We start from the raw sequence: 22,591 nt of genomic DNA, 5'->3' as shown, positions 1-22,591 counted from the left end.
ACTTTAGTAAAGATAATAACATAAAAGGAGAATCTGTGGGGAAAAAAATCAGAAGGTAGAGATAATGACAAGATAATTAGTTTACATCTCTGTTCATTATTCACTGTGGAAGATGAAGACCATCCCAGGACTTCCAGGTGATTGTGTGGGGCTGGCTCTGCACTAAAGTACAATCTGTGGGAAAATTCCCCAACTGAAATTCTTCCTTCCTCTTCTTCCACCTCACAGCTGCTTTAATTGCATCACCAAAAGGGTTATGACTTACATCCTAGGTAATAGCCAGCTTTTCAATCTTGTACAGAGTTGGTGGGTTCACTGTCAATTTCTGAAAATTCTGTGTCAATAATTGGTTTCAGAAATTTCTCAACTTTGGTTAATCTTTGCTTCAGTTTCTGCTGCATTGATTCATACTCAGCCAAGATTCGCGCAAACCTTGTTTGCATAAGGTCTACTGACCCTTCCATTCGAGCAACTTTCTCTTCAATATCTTTAGGATCACTTCCAGAATTTGCAATATTTATATCCAGTAGACCATCTTTCATCAAGATTTGTTTCCCTTTCTCCTCTAACATGGCTTTGGCATCTGGATACTCAGTTAGTGCTTCCATGAGGTCATCTTTTGAAAGACAGAACAGATCTGAGTAGCCAATACTTTTAATATTGGCTGTTCTTCGATTACCTGCTTTGCTGCCTTTAATATTAAGGATGCTGATCTCGCCGAAATAGCTGCCATCACTTAATACCACAAACTGAGTAATCCCATCATCTGCCACTACAGCAAGTTTGCCTTCCTTGATAATGTACATTTCTCTTCCAATATCCCCTTTCTTACAAATGTAATCACCTGGACTATAGACTTGGGGTTGTAATTTCAAGACCAGTTCCACCAACAGACCAGCTTCACAGTCAGCAAAAATACGAACCTTTTTTAATGTGTCTAAGTGAACATTGATGGCAATCTCTGCTCTGAGTTTATCGGGTAGATACTTCAAGACTTCTTTCTCATCAACTGTTTTTTTGTTGGTCCACAAATAATCAAACCATTTAATAACTCTCTTTTCCATGTCTTTGCTTACATTTCGAAAATGCATATATTGCTTGATAGCATCAATTTTTGCTTGAAATTCTGCTCTTGCTGCATTCATGTTGGAAATCATGGAGCCTATGTTACCAACAATTGTAGCAAAAATTAACACTCCAATTAAAAAATCAATCACCACAAAGATATACTCAGAATCCCTCACAGGTGGTGGTGTTTCACCAATGGTGGTCAAAGTCAGTGTAGACCAGTAAAGACTGTATACATATTTTCTAGCTAAACGGCCAAATTCTGGATCATTAATATCAGGATAGACCCATGTATCATTGCCAAACCCAATTGCTTTCGAAATAGAGTAGTACACACATGCATTCCAGTGGATAATGATGACAATATACATGACAAGGTTAGAAATCCTGAAGATGTTTGGGTAGTTTGTCCTTGTTTCTGTTCTCTGGAAGAACTCAAACATACGAGAGATCCTTAATAATCTGTTTAATCTAATTTCTGGATAGTTCCATCCCAGCTTAAAATACAACAGATCAGTTGGTACCATTGAAAGAACATCAAATTTAAATTGGATGTCTGATTTATATTTTTCTAGGAGTTTAAGCTCTTCCTTCACCAGCAGTCCTTGTTCTAGATAACCTAAAATTAAAAAAAAAAAAAAGGTCAATTCAATATTTTTGCTTTCCAATGCTATTAGTTTTTCTAAAGTAACTCTCAATGAACTTGACCATGTTCAAAAACAAGAATTCATTCCTGGTCCCTGGAGCCATCTTGCCACACACAGCAGCAAAAAGTTCCTGAGGGCACCACAACACAGGAGAATTCTCCGGGCCCCATACCAAGCCAATTTCACCAAGATGCCCCTGATGAAGCAGGTGCAGTCTCCCCGCCTTCTCCAGATGGAAGCCTGGTGATCATGAGCTTCTACAAGCAAGGGTCCGGTATGTGGGTGTCAGAACTAATTTTCCAATCTGCATTAGAATAGCTCCCTACAGAGATGTCTCTGGAACTGAACCATTTATAATTTAGAATCTCAGAAGTGCGCAGCTGCTTATGCAACAGCACAACCTTTCATGATATGCAAAGTGAGCAATGGAAAATAACTGATCTAGCGTCTGCCCTCGGAAGGCACACTTGAATGTCATCACGGTCATCATGGTCCTCCCGTTGTTCATCGATTTGTTCGAATGGGCCCAGTAACGTCTCCATCGTGAGACTTGTTGTTACTGTGTTTTGGCATATCGAATACATCATGGGTAGCTTGCCAGGCTCTGCCGTGCAGGCAAGATACTCTCGGTAGCTTGACGGGCTCTCCGAGAGGGGTGGAGGAATCGAACTCGGGTCGGCCATATTGGCTGCATGCAAGGCAAACGCCCTACCGCTGTGCTATCGCTCCAGCCCACACTTGAATGATAGTGGGAAAATTTTAGCAAAATATAATGCCCAAAAGTAGAGAGAGAGTATCTGAGCAATTGTCTGTCATAGAGGCAGGGTAAAGACTGGGATGGAAGTGTGTGGTGTGTGTGTGTGTGTGTGTGTGTGTGTGTGTGTGTGTGTGTGTACGTGGGGGGGGATAAATTGGAAAGTTTGCACTGATGGAGGGATGAGTGATCGATCACTGTATAGCTGAATCTCATACATGAAAGCTTTGTAATTATATCTCACGGTGGCTCAATAAAAAGTTTTAAAAAAAAGAATTCAAGAATTCATTCCCAATAAACATGCATTTAGAAATTTAATAAGAACAATTATCATTCACCATATGTCTGTGAGAAATATCCTTTTGCAGAAGTAAAAAGAAAAACAACTTCTGAGGGCAGAGAGGTAGAACAATAAGTACGGCTTTTGCCTTGAACATGGCCAAGATGGGTTCTACCCAGCACCACATATGGTATCAGAGCCTGCCAAGAGTTATCCCTGAGCACAGTACCAGGAATAAGCCCTGAGTACTGCTGGGTGTGCAGCCCCTACACCTCAAAGAAGTAAAACAACTTCCTGGAAGAGGTTCTTGAACACCTATAATGCCACACCTATCTATTGCCTCTTCTCCACTCTTGCCTGACTCACCATTAAATTTGGGGGACCCACCCTGCTATCATTATTTTCCTATTTTACCCCCTTTAATGTTTCATGATCAAAACTTCCACCTCTTGTCCTCAGAACTTGTTAGGCATGTGGGATCTTCCCTTCTACACTACTACCCCTGGTCTTGTGTTCAACCAGAATTCCTGTGCTATGATGTGTTACTGGGCAAAGAATTTCCTACTATACTGGCTATCTGAAACAGTCAATAGGATAAAATAACAAAAGCATTACTTCTGATCACTGCTACACAGGGAATAACATTTTCACATGATTTTCTTTAGATGTTTTAATCAATTTAATCTCAACTACCCAGCCGCTGTCACACTCCAGGCCACTTTCCAGATCATGCTGCCACTTCGCAGCTGCGTGACACATCATAAGACACTTAATACCCATCTTCCAAGATTACCATACCATATTTGATGGGGTTCAAATATGGTTTGGACAATGGGAACACCTTTAAGAGCAATTAGGGGCTGCCCTAAAAGTCTCTATCCCTCTCGGAGAACCTGGTAAGCTACCGAGAGTACCCCGCCGCACAGCAGAGCCGGGCAAGCTATCCATGGAGTATTCGATATGCCAAAACCAGTAAATACAATGGGTCTCATTCTCCTAACCCTAAAAGAGCCACCAATATGGCAGAATTAAAAAGAATGAGGAAAGAGAGGGTGATAAAATCTCAAGGCCGAACTAGGCTGCCAAAACAAAGAAGGACAAAAATGACTGTCTGTACTTTCAATGCATGTATGGTGGCATTAGATGCATTCACTGAGGACCTGATGGTGTAAGCACGAAAGATCAAGTACAACAACATTGGTCTGACTGAGACAAGAAGGCATCAATCACATCACACTGTTTTAGACACTGGAAAAGAACTGTTTCTCGGAACATGCGATAAAAGAGGTGTGGGTGGTGTCGGCATCCTTGTCAACACTAACTTGGCCGTGAGCATTGATTGATTCGAATGCCTAACAACCCTAATCGGATGATTACACTTGAATAGATGTGGCTCACTGCTGGCACTTTCTATCTTCATCGTCTACACACCAACATCCATTTATGATGAAGAAAGTAATAAATTCTACATGGAGCTGGAGAAGTTCTACAAAAAGAAGACCACACCTTCTACAAGATCATTGTCAGTGATTTTAATATCAAGACAGGACAGAGAAGATCAGCCAAAGAACTGACTCAGGCCATCAGAACTCATGGCTAGAATGGAACAAACAGAGTGAGAGACTATCTGAGTCCATTATGTCAAACAAGACCATTCATGGTAACTCACAGTTCCAGAAAGCCGAATCTGAAAGTTGGACATGGGAGTCTCCTGGTGGATGGTTCCACAACAAAATTGACCACATCATATTCAGTCGATGGTTTTGTCTGACCAATGTCGCTGTTGTCCCAAAACTCCAAACCAGATCGGACCACTGTATCCTTTGTGCAAAATTCTACTTCATGGATTGGGGAGAAAGGGCTGAAAAGTTTAAGAAGAGAACTCCCAGAACAACCACCAACTGGGAGCTCTTTGGTACTATTGTGGCAACATGGGAAGATACCGTCGTTGACAACATTGACAAGGAATACGATTGACTGGTTCAGCACCTCCATGATTGTGCGAGGAACACTAAGAGAGAGATAGCCACAAAAAGACACCTGTCTTCAAAATCTCTTGAGCTCATTTGCCAACGTGGCTTGGTGCAAGCCTTAGGCAACCGCAAGCGAACATCCAAGCTCACAAAGCAGTGCAGGGAAGCGATGAAGGAAGACCTCAAAGAGAGAAGAGCTGCAGTGCTGGCAGATGTGGCAGAAGCCAGGAAAAGCATTTGCAATGCCTGCCTGTCCTTTGCCAACTACAAGACCAAGATGACTGCCCTTCAATGTCCTGATGGATCTATCACATCTTCCAGAATGGCAATGCAGAGGATTATCCATGACTTCTACTCGGATCTCTTTGATAGTCACATCCACCTGCCCACATACCAAATTCCGCAGCATGGATATGTCATTCCCAATGTTCTCCCTTCCAAAATCTGACATGCCATTTCATTGGTAAAGAAGTGAATAGAATCCAACCCAGACAAGGTCAGATCCGAACACCTGAAGAACCTGCCATCATTAGTCATCAATACACTGGCAAGGCTCTTCACACACTACCTGTCTGAATGCAAGGTTCCATCCCAATGGAAAACCAGCAGGACTGTACTACTGTACAAGGAGGGAGACATCCACGACCTTGGCAACTATCGCCCAATCTGCCTGTTGTCTGTCATCTACAAGCTGTTCACTTGAGTCATTCTAAATAGGATTGGCAGAACACTAGATGAAGGACAACCATGCAAACAAGCCGGGTTCTGAAAAGGATTCAGCATGATCAACCATATCCACACAATAACCAATCTCATTGAGGTTTCTCAGAAGTTCAAGATGCTGCTCTGTCTAACGTTCATTGATTTAAAGGCCTTTGATTCTGTTGAGACTGAAGTGGTCATCAAAGCCCTAGCCAAACAGGGCATTCAAACTCAATACATCAAGATCCTCTGTGAGCTGTATTATGAATTCACTACCAGAACCTCACCATTCTACAAGGAAGTGATCATCCATGTCAAAAGAGGGTTTTGGCAGGGTGATACAATTTCACTGAAACTCTTCAGTGCCACCCTCGAGAATGTCATGTGACAACTGGAATAGGAAGGAATGGGACTGAAGATAGACAGTTGGCAACTACACCACCTCCGTTTCACTGATGACATCATTCTAGTAACACCAAACATTAGCCAAACGGCACAAATGCTGGTCCACTTTGACCATGAGTGTGGAAAGGTCGGACTCCAGCTGAATCTCACCAAGACAATGTTTATGAGAAACGGTATCATTCCTGACGTTCCATTCACTCTCAACGGAACAAACATCTCCAAATGCAACAGTTATGTGTACCTAGGTCGAGAGGTCAACATGATGAATGATCTGGCACCTGAGTTGCACAAGAGGAAGAGAGCGGCTTGGAATGCCTTCAAGAGTGTTGAAGAAATAGCTAAGAGGATGAAGAACCTCCGGCTCTGGGCGCATCTCTTCGATTCCACTGTTCTTCCTGCATTAACATATGCCTCAGAGACTGGGCCCTACGAAAACAGGATGAGAACGCTATTTGGGTCTCCCAAAGAGGAATCAAAAGAGCTGTGCTTGGAGTATCACACTTCACTCAAGTGAGAGAAAGAATCCAGAGTTCCGACCTCAGTCAATGATCAAGAATCAGGGATGCTGTTCTTGTTTGCCAAGGCATTGGAAATCAGATGGGTTGGACACATAATGAGATTTGGAGATGACCTCTGGACTAGAGCCATTACCGACTGAATTCCAGGGGACGTCAAAAGATCACGTGGCTGCCCACCTGAGAGATGGTCAGACTTCTTCAACAAGACCCTGAATGATCAGTTTGAGGCTCTTCATGTTCCTGGAGTGAGTAGACACCATTGGGCTACACTGGCACGTGACAGGCATGAATAGAGGTTACTGGCAAATGCTTGAGCAAATCAATGAGTAATGGGATGTCAAGTGATCAAGTGATCAAGTGATTTAATTAATGCATTTATTCCATAATCGAATCATAACTGAAATTCATAACATTTTTCAAAGATAAGGAAAATATGCCACATCATTTTTTTCATTTCATTTCATCATCCTATTATTCGTCGATTGCCTCGAGCAGGCCCCAGTAATGTCTCTTTCATCCTAGCCCTGAGATTATATTCAAGGCTCTTTAGGAGAATGAGACCCATCATTGTTACTGGTATTTGGCATATTTGGTACGCCATGGGGAGTTTGCCAGACTCTGCCCTGTGGGCAGGCTACATTCGATAGCCTGCAAGTTTGTCCAAAGTAGGAATGAGACAATAAGATGTCATAAAAAAAAGTTCTGATAAGATGTCCAGCGGCCGCATCTACATTCACAAAACCAACACCAGTCTTAAGTACTACTACAAAGGTGTTCTTTGTGTTGTGGTGAAATAACTGCATAACAATTACCCAGATTTCCAATGAAGGGCTGAGAAGAGGCAAATAACTTTAGAAACAAATTGCCCAATGATCAGAGGCTTCAAATAAAATCTGTTAATATTGTACTGCCAAGTGAAAAAAAAATCACTATTTTTGCTCCTTTAAGCCTTCACTGCATACATCCTGGATCCATACAAGTCCAGAAAGGCTTCTGCACACCAAGCTCCATCAGTACCCTCAGTTCACAACCAGGAGCAGGCTTCGCATAGTGAGGGAGAGTAGGGACCCAGAACCAGAGCAGCACCATGTGTTCAAACCATTATTTCAACTACTGAATGCCCTAAACAGATCCAGAAATTTTAATACATAGACCAAATTGTTCTCACCTATTTCCCTTTTTATTATAAAATGTTGAAAGTAGTTTCAATCAAAGGAAAAACTATGCAGAGCTAGAGAGATGGCTCAAAGGGCAGAAGCACATGCTTAGCATGCAGGACACCTGGGTTTCGTGACCCAGCACTGCATTGTTCCTTGAGTTCCTCTAAGAGTGACCCCTGAGCCATAAACTGGAAGTAGACCCTGAGACACTGCTAGATGTGGCCCAAAACACTGGGAAAGGAAAAAATTGGAGAATAAAGGGAAGAAGAAAAGTAATCCATAGGGTTTATGGTGGAAACAAAAAGCAGTTTTGGAGAGTAGTTCACTTGTTCCTGCTCTGGGAAGCCATGTAGAGGGTGAGTGGCAAGAGAGTGCCTCAGCCATCAGCATCTGGTGCATTAGGGCAGCATTCAGTTGCATGCTTTGGGTAGATGGGCATACTGTCAGATTTCTGGAAACAATTCCACAGCTCTGGAATTCTGTTTTTCCCAACAAAGTCTACACAGTAGGTTCAGAAGTTTGGGGTAGCAAATATAAAAGGCAGTGCTTCTTTGGAACCACAAGTCTTAATCTCTATGAGCTGTAGGTATCTGAGGCTCCTGCTCCCTCTAGTTTCTGCATGAAACCACTAAGTCTGTAGTACATGAAACCTAATAACCTGCTGCCTATAGTCACTGCTATGTGATGGATCTTGAAAGATGTACTCTATGCACACTGGTTCTATTTGCATGTGAAAAGCAACACAAGAAACAATCTCATACCAGTTTAACCAGACAACTCTAAGTAGAAGGTTATCATACCCTGTCTTCTGGTCAGTAATGCCTCACTGAGGATCATAAAGTTGAGCTCTGGACATATGTATTTTCTTTTCTTTTCTTTTCTTTTCTTTTCTTTTCTTTTCTTTTCTTTTCTTTTCTTTTCTTTTTTTCTTTCTTTCTTTCTTTCTTTCTTTCTTTTTTCCTTCTCTCTTCCTTTCTCTTTCATTTTTCTTTCTTTTTTTTTGCTTTCTGGGTCACACTTGGAAATGCTCAAGGGCTACTCCTGTCTCTGCACCCAGGAATTACTCTTCTTAGTGCTCAGGGGATCATATAGGATGCCAGGGATCAAATCTGGATCAGACACATGCAAGGCGAATGCCCTACCTTGTGTATTATCATTCTGGGCCCCCTTACTGTTTTATATAACATGTCTATGAAAGCTCTTTTGAAGAAAATGACAATTTCCTCTAGACTTCATTAAACCTAGTCACTATTAGGTAGCAGTTTCCCTTTTCTACAGAATGGGTAGGATATTTTTACTTGCTCTGGTCTTCTGACTTGGTATAGACTCAATCAACAGGATATTATAAGAACGTCACCAATTAATTCTAAAAGGTTGTCTAGAAATATCCTTCTGAACCCTCTGGGGTGTTCGAAGCTGGTGAGTAAGTATATAGTACTCATACTTTCAACAGTGTCTCTTTCCTCTAAACAGACTTTTGTAACTATAGTTGAAAATCTTTCAAGTTAATAAATTTAAAATTATAGCAATAAAAGCATAAAATTAACAAAATGTCCAAAAGTGAGCACATTTACCTGTCCTTGTTCGTACAAACATATCAATAAGATAGACTATATCAGCACTATAATCAAAAAAGAGCCAGTATCCTAGGTAATCAGACTGAAGTTCATCGAAACATGATCTATAAAAGAAAAACTGTATTAATAAAATGAAATCATGAGATTTTAAGTAAAAGCCTAATGTGCAAATTTTTAATCACATTGAGAAATATAATACCCTAAGACCAGAAGCCATCCTTAGAATTCATTTATTTTTTAATTTTTATTTATTTTTTTTGCTTTTTGGGTCACACCCAGCGATGCACAGGGGTTACTCCTGGCTCTGCACTCAGGAGTTACTCCTGGTGGTGCTCAGGGGACCATATGGGATGCTGAGAATCGAACCCGGGTCGGCCGCATGCAAGGCAAACACCCTACCTGCTGTGCTATCTCTCCAGCCCCCAGAATTCATTTAATCAGACATGGCTTCCCTGGAATCTTTCAGTGTGTTTGAATTAGGTTCACTCACACTTCTGAATCTTAATATTATTTCCACTATACTAGTTGTCTGTGAAGACATCAAGTAAGATGATTCTAGGGATGTGCTAGGGATGTGATTGGGCAAGTGTAAGGACCTCAATTACATCCCTGGTTCCACACACACATACAATAATAATAAATTAAATGATAAGTTATAAACTATAGACTTAGGATGATTAATTATATGTCCAAATAAGTTCATCAACTGTAACAAATGGCCACTGGGAGTGTTTATTTTTAATAGGAGAGGCTATGCATATATGGGAAATATCTATATATTTCACTCAGTATAAAATAAAGTGATGCTTAAAATAAAATCACTTCTTTTTATTAAAGAAAGGTGTATAAGTGGTCTCAAACTGAAGTAAAAATAAATAATTGGGTAAAACAAAATGAGAATCGGGTTTATACTGCCAATCTGTGTTCAAAATGTTTTAGGAGATTGTACTCAGTCCTGGACAGCTGAGATATTTTACTATCTAAAATAGAGGGAATCATACATAGCTATATAGTACACATAGCTATAACTCTTGACCTTTTTCTACTCTTGGAGTTATATTTTTCTTATCAATCAAAGAAAATAAAAGTTTCTCTCACATACTATCTAAATTATTGAGTATTAATCGTATGAGAGTATCTCTCCATGTTTCTCAAGTCTGTATTGAGATTCAAGTATATCAGGAACCAATGTATCTATTCCTGATCTTAGTAAACCTTGGTGGCAGAGCCTGACAAGCTACTTGTGGTGTATTCTGTATGCCAAAAACAGTAACAACAAGACTCACTTCATGTTCCTGGAGCGAGCAGAGGCCATTGGGCTACACTAGCACGCAACAGGGACGAATGGAGATGTTACTGGTGCCTGCTCGAGCAAATCAATGAACAACAAGATGACAGTGCTACTGTGATACAGTAAACCATGCTGAGAATAATGCAATCTTAATTTAAAACTTTTGTGAAGAGCTGTAGAAACTAAGACTCACAAAAATATACAGTTACCTTGCAATAATCATTGTCCAGTTGTACATAACGGGCAAGGTGATGCAGAAAAGCCAGTTGTAATATGTGTTTCCTGATGGGTCAATAATTGTGACTTCTTTTTTCTCCCTAGCAACAATTACAAAAAGACAGGACATTTTTTTCACATATCACATATGATGATGAGACCCATCATTCACAACTAATAAAATAATAGTAAGCTGAAAGAATAGGATTAGATTGACATAAGAACTCTAGTCATAAAAAACTGGTATCTGAGGGATAGTAAATCTTATACAAAATCATCACTATCACTATCACTATCCTCCTGTTGTTCATCGATTTGCTTGAGCAGGCCCAGTAACATTGTGAAACTTCTTACTATGTTTGGCATATCAAATATGCCACTGGTATCTTGCCATGCAGGCGAGATACTCTCGGTAGCTTGCTGGGCTCTTCTAGAGGGGTGAAGGAATCAAAATCAGGTTGGCCATGTTGGCTGCATGCAAGGAAAATGCCCTACACGCTGTATTATTGCTACAGCCCATACTTTTGCAAAAATAAACGACTTTGAAAGCGTTGTTTTACTATGATACTATAGACGCTTCTATCTTTCCAGTCACTGTGAGAAAACAGTAATGTTGATAAAGTCAAACTCTGCACATTCCACAGACCACTTTGGAAGATTTTGCAATAAAGGGGAAGTGGAGAATGGTGGGTTTTCAACTCTCCTACCTAGTAACAAGACTATCAGGATCTACATGATGAGAAGGAACTCACAGTCTGTATCTATATCACAGTCATGTATCTGGAAAGAAGAAGACAACACAATCTACTAAAAACAAAAAGTGTTCTGAAGGATGTATAAAGGATTAAGAGAGGCAATAGAAGGCAAGGGTAATGGAGAAAGAAAATAAAAAGTCAAATATAATTTTTCCTGGTATCTTGCCTATCATGAGGGGTGGGCCATAATTGGTCCGGTGGTACTCAGAGCTCATTCCTGGCTCTGTGCTCAGGGATCACTCCTATTGGCACTCAAGATATCATAGATGGTACAAGAGATCAAACCAATGTCAGCTACAAGGCACATAACTTAACCTATTTACTATCTCTCCAGATACACACACATATACATACATACATATATATATATATACACACACACACACACACACACACACACACATATATATACAGGATGTGGGGATTGATGCACGCATCCTGACCACTGTACTATCTCTCCAGCCTAGTCTATATTTTAAAGGATTTTTTTCTTATTACAAACCAGCAATTTTCTAAGAACCAAAAATAATCAAACCATTGTCTGGTATAAAAAATTCTTTAAGTATTTAGAAAAATTTACCCTTTAATAAAAAATTACTAAAATAGTTTTGCAAATATCACTCAGCCATACCCTTGTCAAATCTAATTTTCAAATATTTGTTACAAAACGAACCACTGAAAATGGTTGGTGTATTGATAACATTTGTGTTGTTCCAAAATTAGCCTTGCCTTTTACAGTAAGACTTCTTTGAATTATTTGTCCCATCTAAAAGGTGTCATTCACCACAACACCCAAAAGGAGAGAGAGAACAAAAGGGAATGCCCTGCCACAGAGGCAGGGTGGGATGGGGGGATGGGTGTGGGAGGGATACTGGGATCCATGGTGGTGGAAAATGGACACTGGTGGAGGGATGGGTACTTGATCATTGTATAATCGAAACCCAAGCACAACAATTTGTAAATCTACAAGTGTACCTCATGGTGTTCCACTAATAAAAAAAATAAAATAAAGTAAAAGGTGGCATTCAGAAAGTTAATAAAATTATTCAACTTTTGTTTGTTTCTGGGAACTGAATTCTTTTGGAAACTAAATATCTCCCAGTAATAGTAGATCTTCACAAATACTTTTAGAAGATAGCCATACTAAAGAATATCCTAAACAAAAAATTATTAACATATATCAAATACATATGTCTATATATATGTTCACATGTATTTATTTATATATGTATGTATATAAATATATATATGAATATTTATTTGGGTTCAAACTTGCTTGTGTTCAGGGATTACTCCTGGCTGGACTCAGGGATCACTACTGTCAGGGCTGGGAGGATTTTATGGAGTGCCAGAAATCCAACCTAGTTTGGCTGCCTTGTTAGACAAGTGCCCTACCCACTGTACTATCTCCTGGCCCCAGAAACCATTGCTAATTTTAATGAAATGAAAAACATTTTGATGACAATTTGCTTGGTCTTTACACAGGGCTTCTTGACTACAAAATTTCAGAAAATTATTCCTCCAAACCTCTCACAATTCAATCTTAACTTCACTTCAGTAAAAATACTTACTCTTCTTTCTTATCTTTGTCTTTCTTCTCTTTCTTTTTCTCCTTTGTCTTTTTTCCTTTCTCCTTGTCCTTCGTTTCCTTCTTTTTCTTCTTGGTGTCCTTTTGATCATCTGACTTGCTGAAAGAGTGAAATATGTAGTAAATATAAAAATATGTAAAGGCCAGTCAGCTGCTAGGTGAGAACCACCATCCATGTGATCTTGAGCTCCTGGGGCTGGAGGCAGCACAGTGCTTGTGATCCTTTGGGAAGGCTCCCATAGTGGTCAAAACCCAAGGTGGGCTGCAGGTGAACTGCTTCCCTGTCGTCCTCTGCCTAGCTCCACAATGTCTTGGATCACACAATTCAAGAACCCTTTCATTCTGTATAAACTACCTTTTCCCTCTTAAAGGCCTCCGGGGGTGGGGGGTGGGGGAATTTATATATATATTATATGTGTACAAAAATATGAATTATTCATGCAAAAGTCTAACTTACCTTTTCTTTTCTTTTTTCTTTTTCTCTTTTGGTTCTCTAGGAAAGAAACAATATTTCTGTTACATACTCAAATTCTATTCTAAGTTTTATTTTTGTTTACTTTTCTCTCCACTGAGCAAGAATTTAGGAATTTAGTGACCTACTATTTTTCTCACAAACCAGAAATCTGGAGAGTTGTACCAAAAAACAAAAGAACAAAACAGAAATTCATATTTATCCAGATAATAAAACATTTTTAATTTCATAGTTAAGAAAATATGGGGGAAATGAAGAAAAGAGAGATGGATAATAGCTGCCTTATTGATGATCAATTTAAGGAGGGAAATTAAACAGCAGCTTCTGAGAGAGTACTTTCAGTGTACACAGAGAACAATTATATAAAAGTTAATCTTCTTTGAATAAAGATTTTAAGAATTTTAAGAAAATACTATCAGTTTTCTTTTAAAAGATAATCTAAGTGAATCAGTTTTATGAATGGACAAAAAGCTCTATGGTAACACCATGGAAACCTATTAGAATCATTCACTGGATTTGATACTACCTTTTCCTCTATGTAATTTTTTCCAGCATGGAGAATATATAATTAGAGACCTTCTTCTACATATGATATCTATATCATTAGAGAAATGAATTATGAATTCAGATAGAGCCAAGGTCATAATAGACCTTGGGAAAGTTGATTTTGATCTTGGGAAAGTTTAATTTTAGACTGAAATGAACAGGCATCTCACTACACACTAGTCTTACCAGAAAAGATTATTAATGGGATATGCATGAGTCTAAACCAAGCTTCAAAGTATGGATAAGATTTGAAGAAATTTAGCAGAAAGAGAGAGGGACAGACATAGAATAACTTCACTCATTTGTGGAATATAAGATAATATAATATGAGACTGACACCCAAGGACAGTAGACCAAAGGGCCAGGAATATTGCTCCATAGCTGGAAGCCTGCCTCATGAGCTGGGGACAGGCAGCTGGAACAGAGAAGGGATCACTAAGTCAATGATGATTGGAGGGATTGTTCATAATGGGAGATGTGTGCTGGAAGTAGATAAAGGACCAAACATGATAGCCTCTCAGCATCTATATTGCAAACCATAATGCCCCAAAGTAGAGAGAGAGGATGGGCGAAATTGTCTGCCATAGAGGCAGGAGAAGGATTGGGATGTGGGGGGGCAGGGGTGTGGCATACTGGGGACAATGGTGGTAGAAAATGTGCACTGGTGGAGGGATGGGTATTCGATCACTATATGACTGAAACTCAAACATGAAAGCTTTGTCACTGTATCTCATGGTGATTCAACAAATAAAAGAAAGAAAGAAATTGGCCTTGGGACCAGAGCAATAGTACTGTGGGTAGGGTGCTTGCCTTGCATGCAGCCAACCCAGATTCAATCCTTGGCATTCCATATGGTCCCCTGAACACTGCCAGGAGTGATTCCTGAGTACAGAGCCAGGAGTAACCCCTGGTCAATGTCAGGTGTGAAAAACAAAGAAATTGGCTATAATCATCAGAAGTAAATTGTAGTGTTACACAGTGGAGTGAGAGAAGTTCCACTATTATGTCTTTTTGGTATTCTCATAAAAATTTTAGTTATGAGAGGACAAATATGGCAGCTATGATCCAAGAATAGTATGGTGACCAAAGGTGTAAATCCTTCACGGATAAGGGCATGTATCAATCATTCCACAAAGTATGTTATCTAGATCTACATAAGGTGCAGGCTAAGGGTCACAGTACCCATTCAAGAGGAATATCAAATGTTTCCATGGATATTTTAACACCTGCTTTAGCACTCATGCACTATAGTTTATCTATTGTTCTTCCTTTTTAAAGCCTCTTCAGTGGAGGAAATAGGACTTGAGCTATTTCTAAATGGGATGAATACTTCGTATGAAGAAGGATCTCTGAGCAGTGCAAAGAGACATGCGGCACAGATGTGTAACTGCATGGGGGTGGGCATTCATTGCCCTCCTTCCATGATAGTTGGCTCATGTCAGCTCTTTTCCTCTCCCTTTGACTGGCCTTGCAGGGAGTCCATAATCACTTCACATCATTCAGTCACTATGCATGGATGCAACGACCCAATCCTGTTACCCAGCAACCCTGAAGAACTATCCTTGCTCCAGACTACATGACAACTCTATTCTTGGACATTCCACCTCTCCTTCTACCCAGTCCTGCACTCTTAACTCTCTTTTAGGTGTTGGTCCTGAGAGCCCTTCCAGTGAACCTCTGCAACATAAACCTCTATTCAGAATCCTGGGGAATTTCACTTACTATCCAGTGGTTTGAAATGTAAAGGATTCATAATGTTTCAATTTCAGAGGTAGGGTGGGAGTGGCAAACAGGCTTTCTACTGCCAGAGCAATAGTACAGCTAGTAGGGCATTTGCCTTGCACATATCTGACCCGGATTTGATCCATGGCATCCCATATGGTCCCCCAAGCACCACAAAGAGTAATTTCTGAGTGCAGAGCCAGGAGAATGCCCAGAGCATCATGAGCTGTGACCCAAAAGGAAAAAAGAAAGAAAAAAAACTGCATTGTGCACTATGGTCAAGGATTAATTAATTGACTAATACTATGTATTACTTTTAATATTAATATTATTTTTGATACCTTTTTTATTTGTTTTAGTCACAGCAGGCCCTTCTCAGGACTTACTCCTCACTCTGTGTTCAGGGATCACCCCAGGCACATGAGGCCAGACCTGTGTACTATTTCCCCAGTCCCTGTTTTTTAATACTTTTAATGTGGGTGGCTACATTACTCAAAAATGAATAAACAACTAACAAAACAATGGAATGTCATTGCTATTGTACTAGAGTTTGCCTAATAGCTGTGTGCTCTGTATGATATTCAGATATATTTTTACCTTTATAGTTTTTTAAAAAAAACAAACTTGTTTTCTATTATAAATATACTTACTGTTCTTTATTGCTGCTGTTGTTAATATTGAAAAGTGCAAGCACACCAGGCAGGTATTGACCCCTGAGAAATAAAAGAATAAAAGGAGTGAAATCATAAAAGTCACAGTCTGTATAATGTTCATGGCAAGCATCTAATCTTCAGGGACAAATCCATTTCATTTCACTCATTGCTAACAATTTTCTTGACCATTTTTGGATATAAAGTCTCCACGAAGGCTAAGCTGACGAATATTAGTGCATGAATGAAAGTAATGTGTAAATGCCTCTTTATCAACACACATCAAAAATTAGGATCCTAGTAGGCCCTGAGTGGGCCACTTTGGATGTCACTAACTCCAGTAAGAAACTAAAGAAGATAAGAAGAGACACAAGCACAAGTAAAAATAGTGATAGCACTTTCGGAAGTCAGTAGGAAGAGAAGTAGAAAAGAGAAAAGGAGGAAGAAAAAGCAATGAAAAAGTAAATGCATTCTATAATGGGAGCCCCTGATCCATACCAACTCCACACTCCTTCCACATGTTTGAAATTTCCGTGGTTGCTCTAATTCCTCCCCCAGATTTCTGTCTTTTTCTTGAGCCACTCACTCTAGTGCTCTACTCCCTGACTATAGGGTCAAATGGAATAAAACACTTAGAGAATGACAGCCAAGCCCACTCAATCCAATTGTTTAAGAACCGAGGAAGAAGGATCGGAGGGCAGGAGGAAACCAGAGAAAATGGATCACAGGTGTTTTAAGCGCCAGACAGACACAGATCTCAGAACTGATCAGCTTGTTTTTAAACCTGTAGTCCGATGACATGACTAACCAACAGGTGGAGCGTGATGAGAAAATATTAAGGAGTAGAGGTAACAAATTACTCCTGCAATCCTGTGCAATGAATGGATCGCAGGATTATTGCCAAGATCACTAGGTGAGGAGAAGAACTTTCTCTCATTTAAGTACTAATTTGAAGACATATTTGGGGGGATAAATCCTACACTCACCTCTGAAATTCCCCTCCATGTTCATATGTAGCATTTTGAAAGGAATCCCTTGCATAGGTTTCCTTCTCTGGTTCTTCAAACATAGAGGCACTGTCATCATCAGAAAAAGAGCTACAGTCCAACAAGAGACAGAGGTGAATTAGAGCATTGTTTTAAATCATTACGAAGTGAACACTCTCTCTTTGGGAAAATCACTGTTTCTTCTTCCATTTTAAGCTACCACACACAGCCATTTTTCGTTAGGGTGAAATGAGAACTGAATACGTAGAATTAGAGTTTCATACACATGATTAAGTAAAATTAATGAGATTATACCACTTTTAGGATCCTCTACATTTTTAATGCTTGATGTTTATTAATATTAGTATTTATCAAACATAAAATGTGATGTCTGTGTTTTATATCATATTATATAGCTGTATGAATTGACTTGTAATACAATTGTAATACAATGTAATTTTTAATACAATTTACTTCTACTAAAAGTAACTTCAGTCACTTTTATATACATTCTAATAATGTTTAAGATAAATATTTTATGCTTTTTAAAGTATTTACACTTCATCTATATAAGTGAAATATTTATCTCAGGAAATGTTATTTGTTTATATTGACTTTTTCATAAAGAAAGGTGATGCTAATTACTAAGAAAATTATTTGGCATAAATACTTTGAAGCAATTACTGTAATAACATCTACATTTATTTGTCAGACAAGTACATAGTTTGACTCCTAATAAGTTTACCAATTTATTTTAAATTAATAAATGTAGCACTGTCCTCTCATTGTTCACTGATTTGCTCAAGCAGGCACCAGTAACGTGTCCATTGTGAGACTTGTTGTTACTGTTTTTGGCATATTGAATATGCCACGGGGAGCTTGTTAGGCTCTGCTGTGTGGGTGGGATACTCTCGGAAGCTTGCTGGGCTCTCTGAGAGGGACAAAGGAATGAAACCCAGGTCAGCCACGTGCAAGGCAAATGCCCTACCTGCTGTGCTATCACTCCAGCCCATTTTTTGTTAGTGGAGAAAGAAAATCATTGAGTTTTAATAAATACATAAAAATATTTAAAATAAAAAGTACAAAGACCAGAGAGAAAGTAAAGTGATTAAAGCCTATGTCTTAATATGACCAGTCTGGTTTGATCCCTACACCATATGGTGGCTTGAATACATGTACAGTCCTGGAGGACCCTTAGCATCATGAGCACACTGGAGTGAGCAGGTGCCCTAGCCTAGACCTAAACCTGTTAATTATCAATTTAACAATTGCCCTAAATTTAACAATTGCCCTATACTTAACTTTCACTGTTAACATGAAGCATAACCAAACCTATAAACTAACAGAATCCTAACCATTACCATAAACCAAACAAACCTATACAAGGTTCATTACCCTAGGTTCTATCTAAACCTACCAATTAGTATAAATTTAACAATTACCTTATATGTAACTTTTTTTGTTTTTATTTTGGCCATTCTCAGTGTGGTTCATGAATTACTCCTGGCTCGGCATTCAGAAATCACTCCTGAGGGTGCATGGGCAACTATATGGGATGCTGGGGATCAAACCTGGATTGGCCACATGAAAGTCAAGCACCCTAACCTCTGTACTATCTCTCTAGCACCCCTACACATAACTTGTATTTTCAACTTTGAACATAACCATACTGAATCCTGACCCCAAACATGAAAAACTAATCCTAACCCAAATCCAAATCCTAACCCTAATCCTATATAAATGTCACTGTAGCCTAAGCTAAACCTAGAGATTAGCATAAATTTAACAATTGCCCTATACATCATTTTAGCTTTAATTTTAAATATAGAAAATCCTACACCTTAACTCTGATATGCACTCTAACCCAACTCCCAACAATAACCTTCTACTAATGTATCCTAGTCTAGGCCTAAAGCTACCAATTAACCTAAATTTAAACATTGCCATATATCTAATGTTCATTTTCAACTTTGAACATAAGAAAACCTATGTCTTAATTCTGAGACAAACCCTAATTTTAACTCTACTCCTAAAGCTTACCATAAAACAAAGTAACAAATACCAGCCCTAACCCTATACTAATTTTATGCTAATCTAGGTTAAACCCTAATACTTAGTCTAAATTTATTAATCACCCCATATCTAAATTTCATTTCCAGTCTTAGCTATAATGAAACCTAATTTCTAACCCTAACACAAACTCTAATATTAACCCTTACCTAACCCTAAACCAAATTCAAATACTATACTTATATTTACACTTATCCAAGTCACCTTAAACTTATTAATTAACCTAAATAGAACAATCACCCCATAACTAACTTTGACTTTCAATTATAAACATAACCAAGTCTATACTGTAACTCTAATGTGAACCCTAACCCAAACCCTAATCCTTACCCAAACATGAATCTTAACACTATACTAAGTTGACTTAGCTTTGGTCTAATACTACTGACTAATATTAATTGAACAATCACCCTATACCTAAATCCTTAACATGAAAATGAACATTAACCCTAGTCCTTTACCAATATTACCATAGCCTAGACCTAAATCAAACAATTTGCAAAACTTAACAATTGCTCTGTACATAACTTTTACTTAAAACTTTAAACAGCTAAACCTATACTGTAACTCTAACAAGAAAGGTTAGGACCCTAACCGTAACCCTTACCTAAACCCTATGCCAACGTTATTATAGCCTCTGACTAAATCTACCAACTAGCCTTAATTTGAAAATCCTATCCCTAACTTTAATTTCAGTAGAATTACCATGAGATACACAGCTACAAAGTTGTTCATGATTGGGTTTCAACACGTCATACAATGGGTTTCAATCCATCATACAATGTTTCAACACCCATCTATTCCTAACTTTTATGTTTGATTTTGGACATAACCAAACCAATCCCTAATCTTAACACAAACCCTAAATGTAGCCCTCAATTTTCTCCCTAATCTAAACAATTAGCCATTTTTTTTCTTTTTGGGTCACACCAAGCAATACAAAGGGGTTAGTCCTGACTCTGCACTCTGGATCACTCCTGGCAGTGCTCGGGGGACCATATGGGATGCTGGAATCGAATCCAAGCTGGCTGCATGCAAGGCAAATGGCCTACCCGCTGTGCTATCACTCCAGTCCTGACAAAAACTTTTTTAAGAGACAGAAGCATATTTTTATTTATGTGTCGTGTGGGCTCAACAACTATATAGCCGTTTACACTATATAACTGTTTCCACTATATGGTTTACACTATATAGCCGAGCCTAGAGTTTCATTCATACAGTCTCATTCATTCAACTGCAGAGCTCCACAGGCCCCTGGGGGCAGGAGCATTTGCTACAGGGGACTGGGGAGGGGGGAAAAGGCTGCTGGAAACTACCAGAGCTATGTCTTACACAAGAAAATAGATCTTGCAGGAAGGGTTGATGAGTATTTCAGTCCTGAGAGAGGGTGTTTGTATCAAAGCACATGGGGGAGATTATTATATTAGGTATATCCTGCTACAAAAAAAATATCCTCTGTCAGGTGGGATGTGTGTCCATCCTAGACCAGCCGACCCCAGTACGGATGACTGCCCCCTCAGAACTCCTTTATGCTCTGCCCTTGCTCCACAGAGCTGCAATTTGGAGCGGTTGGGGAAAGAGGGCCAGCATGTGTGTGGGAACCTCAATTAGCCAAAATTTAACAATAGTCCTATATCTAGCTGCACTTTCAATTTTAAACATAACCAAGCTATATCATAACACTATCACAAATCCTAACCCTGGAACTGGAGCGATAGTACAGCGGGTAGGGCATTTGCCTTGCACATGGATGACCCGGGTTTGATTCCCAGCAACCCATATGGCCCCCAAAGCATCACCAGGAGTGATTCCTGAGTGCTGAGCCAGGAGTAACCCCCTGAGCATTGCTGGGTGTGATCCAAAAAGCAAAAAAACAAACAAACAAACAAACAAACAAAAAACAAACCTAACCCTAACTGTAACCAGAATATAAATCAAATCCTTCTACTAACCTTTATCCAAGTCGAGGCCTAAATTCACCAGTTTGCCTCATTTCAACAATGGCCCTGAACCAAGCTTTCACCTTCAACTAGAAGTATAGTAAGACCTATACCCTAACTCTGATACAACTCCTTAATTAAACCCAAACCCTTCCCCTAACTCCAACCATAATCTGATATTATTAACCTTACCCTAGTCTAAGCCTAAACTTTCCAATTAGCCTGAACTGAACAATCACAGTAAACTGAACTTTCACTTTCAACTTTAATAAACTGAACTTTCACTTTCAACTTTAAATATCACTAAATCTATAATGTCACTCTGAGTAGTATCACATCAATAGGACCCCACCCGCCCCCACCACCACCACTAAACTCTTGCTCTCCTTGGCCAAGAATCACCAGGAGGAATTCTTGGGTCTCCCAAGTGCTGGAAACACAGTCTTCCCATTGTTCATCGATTTGCTCGAGCAGGCCCAGTAACATCTCCATTGTGAGACTTGTTGTTACTGTGTTTGGCGTATCGAATACGTCACAGGTAGCTTGCCAGGCTCTCCGAGATGGGCAGAGGAATTGAACCCAGCTTCGCCAGCTGGCTGCGCACAAGGCAAACGCCCTACCGCTGTTCTATCACTCCAGCCCAACCACTGGAAATACATATAAAAATTTAACTGAGTGGACAAAGAGAGAGTACATGTGGTAAGGTGCTCACATGTAATGGACTCAGTGTCTCGCCCCATACAGTCCCCAGATCAGCACCAAGATGATCCCTGAGCTCAGGGTTAGGAGTGAGCCCTAAGCACTGCTAGGTTAGGCCCAGGAACAAACAGATCAAACCAAAGTTAAATCAAAGTTAAACCTAGTTTGCTATATGAACTTGACTGCCATTAAAGATACATGGAAAAATATATAGATTTACCTGCATGCTCCATTTTCCATCATTCTTATTTCCTTTTCGATATCTGGTACAACCACATTAGGGATGTTTATAAAAGAGTATTGCGTGTTGATAAGGTTTTTCTTCATCATTAGGTTGAAATCTTGCAAAAAAGAAGTCTTATTAGTAATATGAACTTATAATTTCTTTAACGAAAACTAAAATTTAAAAAAATTTTAATGAATCACTGTGAGATAGTTCCAAAGATTTTGTAACCGCGTTTCAGCCATGCAGTCTTCCAACACCCATCCTACTACCAGTGTACATTTCCCACCACCAATATTCCCCATATACGTTCTCTCACACCCCCTCCAGCTTCTCTTCTCTCTCTCTC

General features: G+C 39.3%; 1 protein-coding gene across 1 annotated transcript; it reads right to left on the bottom strand.

Annotated features, from left to right (window-relative positions):
- Positions 1-287: 287 nt before the first annotated feature.
- On the bottom strand, positions 288-22,346 carry CNGA1 (cyclic nucleotide gated channel subunit alpha 1). The gene is made up of 8 exons (XM_056111194.1): positions 22,240-22,346; positions 17,311-17,421; positions 16,325-16,387; positions 13,392-13,427; positions 12,918-13,034; positions 10,585-10,692; positions 9,082-9,188; positions 288-1,687 (listed from the first exon to the last, which is right to left on the bottom strand). Exons 1-8 carry the CDS (start codon positions 22,344-22,346, stop codon positions 288-290), a joined length of 2,049 nt encoding a protein of 682 aa, XP_055967169.1.
- Positions 22,347-22,591: the final 245 nt, after the last annotated feature.

The sequence above is a fragment of the Sorex fumeus genome, unplaced genomic scaffold (assembly GCF_029834395.1).
Source record: "Sorex fumeus unplaced genomic scaffold, SorFum_2.1 ptg000013l, whole genome shotgun sequence".
NCBI lineage: Eukaryota > Metazoa > Chordata > Mammalia > Eulipotyphla > Soricidae > Sorex > Sorex fumeus.
This window is presented reverse-complemented; position numbering and strand designations above follow the sequence as displayed.